The 16495-nt window shown below is 41.1% G+C and overlaps 3 protein-coding genes across 3 annotated transcripts; 2 read left to right on the forward strand and 1 right to left on the reverse strand.

Annotated features, from left to right (window-relative positions):
* Nucleotides 1-1137: 1137 nt before the first annotated feature.
* On the forward strand, nucleotides 1138-4522 carry LOC130729218 (uncharacterized). The gene is made up of 7 exons (XM_057580883.1): nucleotides 1138-1436; nucleotides 1712-1958; nucleotides 2585-2791; nucleotides 2889-3546; nucleotides 3740-3828; nucleotides 3902-3961; nucleotides 4075-4522. The coding sequence occupies exons 1-7, from the start codon at nucleotides 1254-1256 to the stop codon at nucleotides 4116-4118; spliced, it is 1488 nt and encodes a 495-aa protein (XP_057436866.1). The 5' UTR covers nucleotides 1138-1253; the 3' UTR covers nucleotides 4119-4522.
* A 670-nt stretch (nucleotides 4523-5192) lies between these two features.
* LOC130719214 (mediator of RNA polymerase II transcription subunit 10-like) lies at nucleotides 5193-5477 on the forward strand. Its single transcript, XM_057569846.1, has one exon. It carries the CDS (start codon nucleotides 5193-5195, stop codon nucleotides 5475-5477), a length of 285 nt encoding a protein of 94 aa, XP_057425829.1.
* Nucleotides 5478-13314: 7837 nt separating this feature from the next.
* LOC130729220 (fructose-1,6-bisphosphatase, chloroplastic) lies at nucleotides 13315-16090 on the reverse strand. The gene is made up of 4 exons (XM_057580886.1): nucleotides 15572-16090; nucleotides 14878-15102; nucleotides 13754-14260; nucleotides 13315-13619 (listed from the first exon to the last, which is right to left on the reverse strand). The coding sequence occupies exons 1-4, from the start codon at nucleotides 15998-16000 to the stop codon at nucleotides 13548-13550; spliced, it is 1233 nt and encodes a 410-aa protein (XP_057436869.1). The 5' UTR covers nucleotides 16001-16090; the 3' UTR covers nucleotides 13315-13547.
* Between the last annotated feature and the right edge of the window lie 405 nt (nucleotides 16091-16495).

Here is a 16495-nt window from a genome sequence, read left to right on the forward strand (position 1 = left end):
ATAATATTAATATTAATATCATATAGGTATTAATGTGAAAAAATGTTAAATAAAAAAAAAATTATACAAGTATGTCATTTTATGTCATTTTACAACTTCAGCTAGTTTTACCAAACACTTTTGTTCTAATTATGTAGCTTTTCAGCTTTCAGCTAGCTTATCAGCTTTCAGCTTTTAGCTAGCTTTTCAGCTATCAGCTAAGCGTGCCAAACACAACCAATATATATACATGAAATGATCCAAATCCATGAGTTCTCGGTGTCAATTTTTAGTGTATTTAGCGCAATCAACATTCAAGAACTTTCAAATTTTCAACTAACGAGAGTTCGAAAAAAAAAAATTCAACTAATGAAATGAAAATCGGAGGGTTCAACTTTCGCCCTTAACTAGGGTTGGCAATGGGCCTCGTGGGTGCGGGTTTGACCATTCCCACGCCTGAACCCGAACCCGAACTTAACACCTAACCCCAAACTCAAACCCAATATGGGTGCAAAAATTAAATCCAAACCCTTGGGTTTCGGGTTACCCAAACTCAAATCCAAAACCCGATGTGAGCACCGAACCCGCAAAAAACTCAAATACCCGATCCGGAAACAACATGAACATAAGCTGATTAAACCTCATTATCTTTCCAATAGAAAGGAAAAATTATAGTTTATGAATATAAGCTGATAAACAACATAATTCATGGATTTATAAACATCTCAAGTCTAAATGTCTAATTAAACTTCATTCTTCAATATTCTTCTAATTAAACTTCCTGGTCGAAGTCTTCAACAAACAACAACAACCACAAATTTGGATTTGGGTTTGGGTGCGGGTTTAATCAATTCCACACCCAAACCCAGACAAGTTTTAAAATTTGGGTAAAACTCAAACCCACACCCAAACCCAAAAATATCGTGTTTCGCCCGAAATTTCGGGTTGGGTTTGGGTAGGACCCGTGAGTTTGAGTTTTCTTGCCATCTCTACCCTTAACAAATCATCTGTTGAATTCGATCTTTGAATCTGAACCGTTGGATTTTTATTTAATGGTTAAAATTCCTTTGATTGTATCAAAATTTGAAGAGTATAAAATCAATTTGCCATTTATGCAGTATATTTTTTTATGTTTACCGCCAAAAGGACCAAAATTTAGGAAGACGCTCTCTCACCAGTTGAAAACAAAACTCCCGCGTGGTTTTGCATCCAGTTTTTAAGGCAGCGCCAAATGCATCTCTGATCTGATCTCACTCATCAACTCACTGCAAGCAATGGCGGGGAAGCAATCCAATTCCAAACCGAAGAAGCCAGAGACCTTTGGCAAAGGCAAGGTCACCCCTACACAGGTCGCATTCATCGTCGATAGGTACCTTGCTGACAACAATTTCTCCTCCACTCGCTCCGCCTTCAGAATCGAAGCTTCTTCCCTCATCGCCCATTCACCTGTTCATGAGGTAGTACTCTTTCACTCCCCCTTTTGTTTTTCTCCATTTTCATTGGGTCTCATTTTCTATCGTTAATTTGGGGTTTTCAGTGATGCCCCTTTTCTTGGGTTTCGGATTTTTCAATGCCCATTTACATTTTCCGCGACCCTTTTAGTTTTTCTCCAGTTTTACACAAAAAAATTCATCTGGGTATTTAGTTTTGATATTAAAGTTTGGATTTTTAGATTTGTGCATTAGGATTAGGGTTCTTGGTTTTTATGGAAAATTTGGGTATTTTTTTTCAGGCACCCAGGAGTTTGTTGACATTGGGGCAGATGCTGGATGAGTATATCTGTTTGAAGGAGCAGAAGGTGATGGTGGATCAAGAAAGGGCCATTGTTGAACAAGAGAAAAATAGGGTTCAAATGCTGTTGCAGGGTATGCAGAATGTCATGACTGCTTACAATGCTAGTGGAAACCTCCCTCTTCCGGCTGCAAAATCTGCGGGTGCGGTGGTTCCTCAAAAAACATTCAGTAACAAACCTAACTCAGGTACAATCCCTTGCCCTCACCAATATGTGCAGGTCAAATGTATGGTAATTTTCCTCCAAGGAGAACTTTACAAGATTTTTGATGCAGAAATTGACAAGTTTGCTGATTAATCAATATACTTTTGTTTTAGTTAATGTCAACTCATATGTTATACGGAGCACATTCAATTTAGGGTTTTCAATTCTACTTTGTTTATTGTAAGTAAATGAAAATGCTCATTAGTTATATAGTGTATGCTTGTAGTTCTTACCAAGATTGTGGTTCTGAAAAGTAAAGAAAACTTGCAGATATCTACAGTCAAGGAGACTGAAGAACTCTCATTGACATGGTTGCGCTGTATAATATATTCAGCAAAAATTATGTTTACTTAGTGACAAGATTATTTTTGGTGTTCTCTTTAATATGTGTAAGCTAGGAACAATTATAATCTATATTATGTAATGGTGAATAATTGTCAATTGGCTTCAGAGTTTGTCTATAGTTCTAAACCTTTTAGCATTAAGTTGCAATTGGCTTCATCCTTAAGTTGCATCTTGAAAAGGTGGAATGAGAACTAGTTTTCACTTGAGTAATTTGAGTGACATATTGACCTTTCTTGATTATGATCTTCACTGCTTTGGTATTAGGTGTAGGTGTTCCTACTTCTACGCAAAACAGAATGAATATACAGTCATTGCCTCCTTCTAGCAATTCAAATGCTGAGGGTGGAAACTCATCAACACTCTTGACAAACGTATCTGACAGAAAGAGAAAAGACACTAAAGCTGTTGATGCTCCTTTAGCTGCCAAAAAATCTCGAGGTAGATCATCAACTAGGAAAATTCCCAGCCAAGGTATATGCTAATCTCATTAAATCATAATATACATTTTGTTGATATATGCCAATCTCATTAAATCATCATATACATTTTGCTTTATCTTCATTCTCAGGTCAAAACACATTACAGCAGTCTAATAATGTTGCCAGTATTCAAATGGAGGCTCAACCTTCTGCAATTAGGACTTCAGCTGAGAAATGCACACCCAGTGAGTCACAAGTTCAAGGATCCAATGTTGCTAAATGCTTATTTAACCAGTCTTCACATGCTGTTTCAAGTAATTCACCAGTTCCCAAGACACCTCCAAGAGGAAAATCATTGCAAAGTGATACAAATATATCCCCTGCTGAGATTTCGTCAGTTGCACCTAGCAATCGAGAGGCTGCGCCGACTCGTTGCACTGTAATTTCAACCAGGAGGGTTATGGTCAGCCCTGCAAAACAGATGGCTTACATAGAGATGAGTCATTGCATTTCTCCTGTGAAGACAGATTCAAACAGGGTGAATAAGAGGGATCATGTTAGGAGCAGGTTGGACTTCGACGCTGTTGATATTCCTGAGAGCTTGAACAATCCATTGCCCAATGAGATCTCTACATCTGAGTCTGAAAAGGATTTGGACATATTTGGCATTGATTTTCCTAACTTAGATGCCTTAGGAATTGACTTCTCCTTCAGTGAACTGTTGAATGATCTAGACTTTCCTTGTGATGGCATTGATTTTTCTTACAATCCAACAACATCAAGTCCTTCTGAGGATAATGCTTCTGGGTATTGTTTCTGTTTAATCCTGCTAGTTCATTTTTTAGTTAGAGTCTGTTTGGATGCGGACCGAAAAACACTTATTAGAGCTTATCTACTGCCTTTTTTTGTAGATAAGCTCCAATAAGCGCTCTTTAGTCCGTATCCAAATCAGATCTTAGTCCAGCTTTTATATCTGATATTCTTTTTCATTATCTAACAGGTCATATAATGAATGCAATAGTGGTCATGTCACACCTGACATATCAAATGTGGCTGAAGTTCGGTGTGAGAAAGACATGAGAATACTAGGTAATGAAATCATTTTGTAAATCTCAGTTTTGTTAGCTGAGTACAATTTACTAAGATGCTTTAATTTTTGCAGGCCCTGATTGTCTTACTGCAATGAAATCTGTCACAAAAAGCATAACGGTTTTTAGCCCTGGTAAATTAATTTTCCAATTGTTCTATACATTTTCTCAGATGCTACTTGCTCTCATAAATCAGTTATCAATATAGATCCAACAATGTTAACTCGCTGCTATGTTATGCTTACAGAGAAAAAGCGCCCGCGGTCTTTGGATCAAGAAAATTGTAAATGAGTGACAAATTGAAGAATGATTAGGCTGACTTGTTAACTCTGCTTACTGCTGGAGATGCTTTACATCAATTATTCCTTAGTGGCTATCCAAGGCTGCTTTTCATTTAGGATGATAACCCCATTCATTTATACCTTGAACACTTGGTCTATTTGGTTAAGCTAAAACTGTCACCCTTTAAGTGATTGTCTATAGCGTTCGCCCTTCTTTTGGTTATTTGTTAGTGTTAAATCTAGTTGGTTAGTATTTAAGATTTTAACTAAGATTTAGAACCTATTTTGAAGTCTGAGTTATTGTTACTTTAGTATTGAACTAACATTAAAATTTGAATCCTAATTGCTTTCTTGTGTGCTTGAATATTCAACTTTTGTAGTAAATAAAGCTACAACAATATGTATTTTGGATAAGCAACTTATCACTCTGTCTGCAAATTACAATTGAGACGTTTCGGGGTGAAAAGGGAAAGGAGAGATGGCAGCATGAAAGGGAAAGGGAAAGGGAGAAGAACTTTGGGGGTGAAAAGAAAATGAAGAAATAAATGATATAAATAAAATTATGTTGATAAATAACTCAATTCTCTATGTAGCTCTACTAGTTGGGTGTCGGTTTTGCCACTTAAAGGACCTCGGTATGGATCTATCCCACTCTTTTTTTTTTCCAATTTCAAACGTAATTTCCACGTGTTAGCTCTTCTGTTAGTTTTTTAACGTAAGAGTAACGGAGGAGCATGATAGCTCCCCAACTATTGGGCCACAACCAATTGCTAATGAGAGGCCCAAGAGGAAGGTTAACAAACCCAAGAGGCTGGAAGACTTTATTTAATTGTTTTTGAATTTCTTTCTTTCGTTAGTCGGTACAGGTTCTAGTATCTTCTTGCCATCATGATGGTGACACTTGTCTCTCATCCCTCATTCTTAGGACTGTCCTTTATATGTACGATGTACTGGACCTTAATGGAATCAATGAATATTCAGCTTTTTTTTATTCTTATTTTTATTGCTTTCTTTATAGTATAGGGTATCTAGGGTTCTATCCAATCAAGGTCCAACATTTGGTGCTTTCATAGATCTGCTCTCTATGCCTCCTACCGAGAACATCAGTCCCGAGGTCCTTGCTGTCATTGATGAGCGGCTCTCATCCATCACCTCTTCATTACAAGCTGATATGCGTTCCGCCATGGATGGGCTCTTCGAGCGGGTTTCAGCTTTGTCTCTCCAGAACCCACCCCATCCACCTCCACCCCCACCCCCACCCCCACCCCACCTCCGTTCACTACCCCTTCCCCATGTTTCCACCATCTTCATACTGGCTCTCCCACCCACCACACATTCACCCCTCCACCGCAACCCCACAATCACTTAGGTTTTCCTCCTCACCCACCATCTTCCTTCCCTCACCCCCCCTGGGTTCATTGTTCCCCCACTGGGTACTGGCCATCCACCACTCACAAACCCTCAAGCTCTACCCAAAAACTTAAAGCTGCAGTTGCAGCTGTTCGACAGCCATGACCCGTTGGACTGGCTCTTTCACGCGGAGCAATTTTTCCAGCTCCACCAAACACCTGCGGAACAACGACTGGAGTTAGTTTCTTTTTATATGAAAGGCGAAGCTCTTAGTTGGTATAAATGGATGTACCATAACTACCAACTCACTACCTGGGAAGCTTTCACCAGGGCTCTTGCGGTTCGTTTTGGCCCTTCAGCTTACGAGAACCACCAGCAAGAATTATTCAAGCTCCGTCAGACCTCCACCGTTGCTGATTTCCAGGCCAAGTTCGAACGCATATCGAACCAGGTTATAGGCCTCTCTCCAGAAACGATGATGGATTGCTTCATTTCTGGGCTGGCCCCTGATATTCAGAAAGAGCTTGCTATCCTCCGACCCTATTCTGTGTCCCACGCCATTGGCCTGGCAAAAATGATTGAAGCCAAGATCCGGGAACCTAAGCCTTTCAACTCCCGTTTCCCGCGACCAACCCAGCACATTCCACCTACTCCATCCCCTCTGAACTCTTCCACCAACCCCCGGCCAACAGCACCACCCGCATCTCAACCTCCCAAACCTTCCCCAACACCTTCCTTACCCATCAAACGACTATCACAGGCGCAGCAGCAAGAACGACGCGCCCTTGGCCTCTGTTTCAACTGTGATGAGAAATACACCTTTGGGCACAAGTGTCAACCCAAGCTCTTTCTCCTCCTAGTCGATGACCAAGATGAGGTGCTCTCCCCGGAGGATCCACTTACTGCGGCCGCCTCCGACTCTGCTTCCCCAGCCACCGAGGCTATCCACGAAGAATCCCTCCACTTCCACCTCTCCGCTCAAGCTGTCGACGGGAAGCCTTCTCTAAAGGCCCTTCGATTTCAAGGTTTTGTTATGGGGCAACCGGTGAACATCCTCGTGGACACAGGAAGCACACACAACGTGGTTCCTCCTCGCGTGGCAAATTTCCTCGGCCTACCCACCATTCCCATCACCAGTTTCCCAGTTATGGTTGGAAACGGTGCCCACCTGTCTGTTCCGGTTTCTGTCCTGGGACAGAGGTCATCCTCGAGGGTCACACCTTTCAGGTTCCGTTCCACCTACTCGATGTTCACGGCGCTGATGTGGTCTTAGGACTAGAGTGGCTGGCTACCCTTAGCAGAATCGAATCTGATTTCAGTATCCCACAAATTACTTTTATGGTCAATGGTTCTCCCTGCACCCTCACCGGCCGCCCCCTCCTTCCACCTACGCCAGCCACCTTCAACACGTTCTTGCGCTTGTGCCACACCGACTCCATCGCTGAATTCCATACTATTTCCTTCATTCCTTCATCACTACCCATCGATACTAGCCTTCCCTCACCCACGAGTTACCCCCTCCCCGTTCCCACGACCACCGGATCACCCTTTTACCCAACACCCCTCCGGTCAACGTTCGTCCATACCGCTACCCACACTCACAAAAAGAAGCCATGGCTACAATACTGACCGACATGCTCCAAGAGGGGATCGTCGTTCCCAGCACTAGCCCCTTCTCTTCCCCGGTCCTCCTCATCAAGAAAAAGGACGGAACATGGCGTTTTTGCGTGGACTATCGTAGCCTTAATTCCCTTACCATCAAGGATCGATTTCCCATTCCCACAATCGACGAACTCTTGGACGAATTGGGTGGAGCCAAATACTTCTCCAAACTGGATCTCCGCTCCGGTTTCCACCAAATTTGAGTTGCCCCGGAGGACACACACAAAACAGCCTTCCGCACTGCCGACGGTCACTACGAATTCCTCGTAATGCCCTTTGGCCTCACAAACGCCCCATCCACATTTCAGGCCGCCATGAATGATCTCCTCCGTCCATACTTGCGGAAATTTGTGCTGGTATTTTTTGACGATATCCTTGTTTACAGCCCCTCTTACTCCACACACTTAGATCATTTGGACACCGTCTTATCTGTTATGTTATCTAACAAATTCTTTGCCAAACTCTCTAAGTGTATTTTTGGGGTAACCTCTGTCAATTATCTCGGCCACATCATCACCGCCGAAGGAGTTGGACCCGACCCCTCCAAGGTCCAGGCTATCCTAGATTGGCCACCTCCCCACAACCTCACAACCCTCCGCGGCTTCCTCGGTTTGACCGGGTTTTACCGCCGTTTCATTCGGAACTATGCTGCTCACGCTGCCCCACTTACAGAACTCCTCAAGACCAACAAGAATGACAGGCCTGAGAAATTTGCATGGAATTCTTCAGCTGCTTCCGCATTTACCAAGTTGAAGGACTTAATCACTTCTGCTCCAGTGCTTGCCATGCCCAATTTCCAGCAACCTTTTGAGGTCGAAACCGACGCTTCCGGGCTAGCAATTGGTGCGGTTCTATCCCAAGATCGCCACCCCATAGCCTTCTTCAGCCGCAAGCTCTCCCTACACATGCAACAACAATCCACTTATGTAAGGGAAATGTTCGCGGTCACTGAAGCAGTGAAGAAATGGCGTCAGTACCTTATTGGTCACAAATTCAAAATCTTCACCGATCAGCAAAGCCTGAAACATTTGATGTCCCAGACCTTCCAGACTCCGGAACAACTGAAGTGGGCCACACGATTACTGGGGTTTGACTATGAAATTCACTACAAACCTGGCCCCGAAAATAGAGTCGCAGATGCTCTATCACGTTGTCACTCACAGGACCCCTCCCTTCTGGCAGTGTTCTCCTCTCAAGTCCCGTCTATCATCGATCACCTCAAAACCCACTACACAACCAAGGAAGGAGAGCAGTTAGTACAGGACTCAATCGCGCAATCTGAATTCACATTTCATCAAGGTCTGCTATTCTACCGCGGTAGCATTTTCGTACCCGAGTCTCTCCATTTGCGCCACAACATCATCACTGAGTTCCACTCCACCCCCATAGCTGGCCATTCAGGTCTCAAGCCAACACTGGCACGCATTGCATCCTCCTTCAATTGGCCGGGGCTGAAACAGGACACCAAACAATTTATCACCACCTGCGTTCAATGCCAACACAACAAATATTTGCCAACCAAAAAAGGGGGATTACTCCAACCTTTACCCTGTCCAGCTCAGGTGTGGGAAGACCTCTCTATGGATTTCATCACCGGCCTTCCCCAATCCCACGGACATTCAGTAATTTGGGTGGTGGTGGACCGACTGAGCAAGTATGCCCACTTTATGGGGCTCCCTTCACACTTCACCGCCCAATCGCTTGCTGCTCGCTTTTCAGTCGAAATCTGTAGGCTTCATGGTATGCCCCGTTCCATTGTTTCGGATCGCGACAAGCTATTTCTTAGCCATTTCTGGCGTGATTTATTCCGGGTCATGGGCACCAAGCTTCGCTTCAGCTCCGCTTACCATCCTGAAACCGACGGCCAAACGGAGGTGGTCAATCGGGGACTTGAAACATATCTACGTTGCTTTGCTGGGGAACAACCTCGCACTTGGTTCAAATACCTCCACTTGGCTGAGCTTTGGTATAACACGAGCTTCCATTCGGCCACTGGCATGACACCATTCCGGGCCCTTTACGGTCGCTTTCCCCCCTCCATACTGGACTATGTTGCTGGCAGCTCATCTGTTACACTCCTCGACGAATCCCTACAACACAGATCAGTCATCCTCCAGTCCCTCAAAGCCAACTTGGCCAGAGCTCAACAACGGATGAAAATGCAAGCTGACAAAAAGCGTAAGGAAGTTACCTTTGAGGTAGACTCCTGGGTATTGCTCTGCCTGCAACCCTACCGCCAGTAAAGCTTGGCCCGCCGCTCCAACAACAAACTGGCCAAACGCTACTACGGTCCCTTCAAGGTGCTCCGCCGCATCGGCAAGGTTGCCTACGAACTGGACCTCCCTCCAACCTCCAGATTGCACCCCGTGTTCCATGCATCACTCCTCAAACGATTCCATGGTGACCCACAAGCCTCCTTTGCACCCCTTCCCCCCTTGGCCACAGACTTGTTCGCTGATGTTCCTTCTACCGTTATCGCCCCGTCACCCGTCCTTTCCCAAGCCCACCCTTTCGCAGGTCCAACACAAACGCCGACTCTAGGCTCCGCTTCTTCAAACCTTGGGGCCATTATCGATTCTCCGAGCTCAAATTTACCCACAGCAAATACCCAACATGCAGAGGTTCAACAGTGCTCTGTTCAATCACAAGTACCTACCCCTGTAAACACTTCACATGATGACTCGTTGACCACCGACAAGGCTCCAGTCACGCGTGTTCCTTTAGTGCAGTCCAGCTGTCCCCAAGCCCTTCCGGATCACGCCACCTCAGCCGGGTTCAGCCCAAACCCTACTAGCCTTGCGGACAAGGCTCTTCCTAAGGGGAAAGGAGTTGATAGCTCCCCAACTATTGGGCCACAACCAATTGCTAATGAGAGGCCCAAGAGGAAGGTTAACAAACCCAAGAGGCTGGAAGACTTTATTTAATTGTTTTTGAATTTCTTTCTTTCGTTAGTCGGTACAGGTTCTAGTATCTTCCTGCCATCATGATGGTGACACTTGTCTCTCATCCCTCATTCTTAGGATTGTCCTTTATATGTACGATGTACTGGACCTTAATGGAATCAATGAATATTCAGCTTTTTTTTATTCTTATCTTTATTGTTTTCTTTATAGTATAGCGTATCTAGGGTTCTATCCAATCAAGGTCCAACAGAGCATTCGTTACACTTTTGAGAAACATAGAGGGTACAAACATAGACGAAACATTTGCACAAAGTTAATACATCAAGGACATCAACTGCTTTTAAGCCTGTTGCCTAAAAGTCCTAGGACTACAAAGAAAAAGCTGTGTTACGCTCCCAGTAATTAACATAAATAAAATGCACAAAGCCCTAACCTTTTGCAACCAAGAAGCCAACCCTGCATCAGTGAATGGTAATCGGGACAACAACTTCAGTTGACACATGACACAGTGATGGAAAGGCTTCTCAGTGAATTGTCTTTGATCACGTGTATCATAAAGAATAATAGTATTCTGCCTGAGGCGAAAAGGGAAGATGAAAAATTATCAAGACCATTAAGTTGATTTCAACTTACGAAACTGAATTGCCCAAGCAAGAATTAACCATCATCAAATTTACCAAGAGGCATTATCCAAGAATTCAAAAGCAGGACCTGATTTAAGCTATCAATTTAATTTGGAAACAGAGTGAAGAAGAGAGATGTACGAGGCAAAGGGTAAGGCGTGTGTGTGCTTCATTCTTCAGAAAATTGTTCGGGCCCCTCTTTTGAATCAAGAAACCCATCGGACCAAGAAAAAAAAGCCTTTTGACAGGACAGGCTAGACTCATACGTTAAATTTTTTTAAATAGACTATGCCTATTTACGCAAAGTCTACCTGAGTCCAGCCTATTCCCACCCCAACTTCTAGGTTCTTGATTGAATTAAAAGAGTGAAAATACAAAAGGAAATAACGAAACAATAATGTTTGTTTGAAGAGAGTTTGGCAAGAGAGAGATAGGGGAGAGAGAGATAGAGAAGAAATGCTCAAACCAACCTTGTTTGGTAGCTACATCTCTAGTGAAGAGATAACTTTTTAACGTGGGTCCCACTCCTTTTTTTCCTCTCTCCAATTTGAGAAGAAATAGCATGTGAATGATGTTTACTTTTTTGTTTCCTATTTTGTCCTTGTCTTCTCTCTCTCCAAGGCTATTGAAAGTTGTAATTTTTTTTCTTTTGCTGGACATCATAGTCTTTTTCTAAAAATTAAATTTTTTAGTTTTTTATTTTATATTATCCACCCCATTCTTTCTCTCATCTCTCTCTTTCATCTCTATCATGCCAAACAATCAACAAATATACTTTATTTCTCACATATTTCTCTCTACTCAACTTCTCTCTTCTCTACTCTCTCTTCTCTATCTCTCTCTATCCTACCAAACAAAGTGTAAGTGAAAATCAATTCATCCATGTTAAGGCCCCGACCCTAAACGACGTAGTCCTTCAGCTTAGCGGGCCGGCTGGTCACCCTCTTGGGTCTCATCTACAGACAACATTGAGACGATTATATTATTAATTTAGGCTTAATACATCAGAAGGCCCCTGAAATTATAAAGGGAATCAATTCCAGGGCCTGAAAAATTTTCGCATCAAATTGGGTCCCTACGAATTTTTTTTTAATTCAATTAAGGTCAAATGCTGCCAGACTTCAATTTTATCCTACTCAGCAATTCCACATGGCATTTTTAATTTTTTTTAAATTGAAAAATTATAAAACTTTATTTTTTAATTCCAACTCATATTAAAGCATAAATAAAAAAAATAAAAAACCTAATCTAAATAAGAACCTAACCTAAATAAAATCCCTAATCTAAATAAAACCTAATCTAATAATTAATAATCCCTAATCTGGTGAACCATAAATTTCCTAAACGGCTAAACCACCAAGCCAGCATTCCAGCCGCCACCCATTTCTTCTCTTCCTCTTTCCCCAACACAAAACCTTACCCACATCAGCGCCACCACCTCTTCCTTCCCTTCCTCTTTTTCCAAGAGAGCACCTCTGCAAAGAGAGAGTGAGATCGAAGCTTGGAAGAGGAAACGTCGAGATCCATTTGTTCTACCAACAACCACCATCGAGGGAATGAAAGCGTGACAGATCTGATGGTGTCGTACCAGAGCACAAGGGTTCGGATCTGTTAATTGAAGCAACCACCTTGCCTTCAACAGTCTTGAAAATTTCAGCCGCTACTTCAACCAGCAACTCCCACCTCTCAATGAAGATTTTGGGGTCAACGAACAAAAACCCCACAAAGTTGCTCTTCCTGCTCACAACGTTCACGGTGGTGGTTCCAGTGGTGAAGGTATTTAGTTTGGGATTATTCCTGTGAAGAAAGAGATGGAGGAGGAGGAGGAGAAGCTATAGATTGAAGATGGAAATGATGAAGAGCAAATTTCTGGGTTTTTTAAGTTTAGGGGTTGAAGATGGAAAAATATAATGGATGACAGAGATGATTTTTTGGAATTGCAAATGATGAAGAAGAGGAAATTTCTGGGTTTTTTTAATTTAGGTTTTAATATATGAGGTGGAATTAAAAAATAAAGTTTTTGAATTTTTCAATTAAAAAAATTTAAAATGCCACGTGGAAAAGCTGAGTAGGCTAAAATTGAAGCCACATCACCGTCTGACACCCTTTGTCATTAATTGAATTAAAAAAAAATTCTTAGGGACCCAATTTGATGCGAAAATTTTTCAGGCCCTGGAATTGATTCCCTTTACAATTTCAGGGGCCTTCTGATGTATTAAGTCATTAATTTACAAATTTCTTGTAGTATGTACACTGGCATGGTAGTGGTTTGTTGTATTTGAGGCTAATAATGACGGAATCAAATATCACGTGCAAGGACTACCCTATTAGTGTCAAGTTTGATAGTTGGAGAGAATATCTTGTTGAAGTCAATACATTCTTTCTAAGTATATTCTTTGACCACCAGTCTTCCACGTTATTGTTGCACATTATGATTGCCATCCAATTTGATTTTGCAAACCTGCTTCCTGACAGCCGTTTAACCTGTATGAAATTCAACAGGTTGCAAGTCTTGTTTTTGTTTAAGGTTTCTATTTCTTCTCGCAATGTTGTCTTCCATTGAGAGGCATGAGGCATCTAAACTACTCAACCTTTCAGGCATATGTGATTTTAAATCAGCTTAGTGATTTTAAATCAGCTTAGCAACAGAAGAGTAAGGAAATTTACGGAGGCATTACATCTCATTTGATACATCAATACTAGACGCAATGAAGGCTTGGTAATATGTGCTGTAGAAATAAGAGAACCCTTGGAATGATTTTTGCTTTTTTTATCTTTTTCTTTGCACAAAATATAGGAGAAAAAAACAAAAAATGAATTCTTAAAACCGCTTGACTGTAAAAAGTTCCATTGACCATAAACTTGATAAACAAATTAGCTTTCCTTGCATTTACATTTCATTTAAGCCAGGAACTTTTCCACTTTCTCCACCTCCTCTACGCTTCCAATGTAGAGAGGAACACGTTGATGAATCTGCCCATGAAAAGAAAATATGAATGAGACATTAAAACATTGGTCATGAAATTTTAAAGCTTTAAGAGGCATAACATCAGTGAAGATAGTTTTTAAATTCAGGAAACTGAAAAGGGAATCAGATAGGCTCTTACTTCTGTTGGTTGAATGTCAAGTATTCTCTGATGTCCATCTGAACCTTTTCCACCAGCCTGTTCTACAATGAAGCTCATAGGAGCACATTCATACAAAAGCCTAAGCTTCCCATTCTTGCTTTTCTTGTCCCTAGGGTACCCATAAATCCCACCATATAGAATTGTCCTGTGGAAGTCTCCTACCAAACTACCAATGTACCTTGCAGAATAAGGCTTCCCACTAGGACCTGGCTCCTTGAGATTATCAATGTATTTCTTTAACTTATCATCCCACAACAGATAATTCCCTTCATTGAAAGAATAGATTTTCCCTGCTTTTGGTATCTGGAGATTTTCTTGAGTCAAAACGAACTCGCCATACATGGGGTCTAATGAGAATACAAACACTCCTTTTCCAACTGTGAGAACAAAGATTACTGAGCTAGAGTACATGCAGTAACCAGCTGCAAGAAGGTTGCTTCCTGGTTGGCACACATTCACAATGCACCTTTGTTCTTCTGTGTCAAGCTGCAAATTAACATGTACATTAAGTGCTGAAACTAACCCATCAACAATGTATCCATTTTCTTAGTTGTTTCTTTATACTTATATCTTCCTTTCATGATGAGAGAAAGTTTTGGGGGAGATGGAGGATGCTCATTCCAAGGTCAAGGTTATATGCTACATGTCTCAAATGAGGCTAAAGATCACTAGTAAGAAATGAATCTATAATCTTTATGTTGACAATGTTGATCTTAAAATTTGAGCTTACCCTTGTTAGCTTTCTCTGTTTCTTCTAACTACCATATTTTAACATTTTATAGTGATTCAATTACAATTTGAGAATATGTTTTAATTTAATTAACAGAAGTAAGATGTAATCCACTTGATTCCTAGTTACTTACGTTTTAACCTTATTATTATTAGTGGAATTTTTATAACAAGATAATCAATCATATAAAAAAAGAAAATAGAATACCTTTTCAATTTTCTTATAACAGAACCTTATTATCCTTACCTTTGGAAATTTAATCGGAAGTTTCAAGATCCTTAATTGTAGTTATGCATCTGTTATTTCTTGATTAAATGAAGTGAATTGAATCAACTTATTTTAAATTTCAAAACATATTAATTCCCAAACTTACTGTGGGGTCATCACCAACATCCGCAAGACACTCATCATTGGGGCTGTAAATCCCAAAAATGGACCCAGTTGATACTGCAGCATCAATATTGGATGACCCATCAAGTGGGTCAAATACTACAATGTAGTTCCCAGAATAACTCTCTTCAACTGCAACTGGCACATCCTCTTCCTCTGATGCTATTATTCCTGTTCTTCCACTTGACCTCAAGCAGTTTGAGAACACCTATTCAATGCAATGTGTTAATGATAGCTACCTAAACAAGCCTTTGCATTCATGAAGCTACAATTTTGATAATAAAGGTTGACAAAGACAAACAATACAACTCCTTTTTGTCTAATCCTTTCATTAGGATACTTGTTTTTTTTTTAACATGGGCAAAATCAAAATTACTCATTGAATAGAAGCAGATATAGACTGTGTTTGGTTTCCCTTAGCGAAACTCTTGAACCGATTCTGGTAGAGTAAAATCAATTATGGATGAAAATGCTCATGTTTGAGAGTCATTTTGCATAATTGATTTCAGATTCGAAATCATTTCTGGTAGAAGTTAGAGAGACTACTTCTGCGTTGAAAATATAATCGACTGTGAGATTTTACAACTGAATTTTACAACACAATTTTAGACTACGCCGATCCAAAGAGGCACATAATATAACTCTAGAAAAGACCAATAGAATCTTGTGACACTGACCTCATTGGAGACAACATCAAGTTTTTTCTGATCTTCCCCTTGAATATTCACAGCTCCTTGAATCCCAGTGAGATTGGAAATGCTAGCTCTCTGCACCAAAGAAGCAATCTGTTTGCATGCCATGGAAATGCTAGACAGAACAATAGTGAGCTCAGCATCAATAACCCCTGCTTGCTCCTGCTTCAGCAACCAGCTAGTTAGAGTTTGAAGCTCATATCCACTTCTCTTCTTTGTCTCAGTGGTTGCTTTTGCTTCCCCCACAGCCATGCATCTAACACCAGAGCCACCCACATGCTTTCTCCTGCTGCTATTTGAAATAACTGTTTTGGTGTCAAAGACACAGAGTTGGAAGGGGCAGAGGCGTGAGGAGAAACAAGGCTTTGAGAAAATCAACTGGGAAGATGCTGTTGCTGCTGCCATTGCAACCATGGTTGTTGCAAAAGTTTTAATTTTTTGTTAGATATTTTTGTCTATCTTTTCAGTGGTGAGTTGCATGGATTGTGTTGTAAGGCACTGAAGGAATGAGATATTGTAAGGTCAGTAATGATTTGTGATACTCATGGTCCCACTTATCTTCTTCATATCATTTTCCTTTTTGTGACTGTGATCAATCGAGGATTTCAATGGTTGTGCCACGAGGGATTCTTCAGCATCTTCAATAAAATTTACACTCCACCACACCTTCACTCACACTCCTATTTAAGTGGAAATTGAGTGAAAAGAAAAGAAAGTTAAGGAAGTAAATTGAGAAAAAGAGAAATTGTGATGGGTGATATGAATGAAAGAAGAAGAAAAAGATAAATAAAAAAGTAAAAGGGGAAATGATGTGGAAATGTGAATGAATTATAATTTTAGCACCTTTTGTGAATGAATTATAATTTCTTCACCTCCATTTCAAAAAAAATAAAAAAATCTTTACCTCTT

Source organism: Lotus japonicus, chromosome 1 (genome assembly GCF_012489685.1).
Source record: "Lotus japonicus ecotype B-129 chromosome 1, LjGifu_v1.2".
NCBI classification, from domain to species: Eukaryota; Viridiplantae; Streptophyta; class Magnoliopsida; order Fabales; family Fabaceae; genus Lotus; species Lotus japonicus.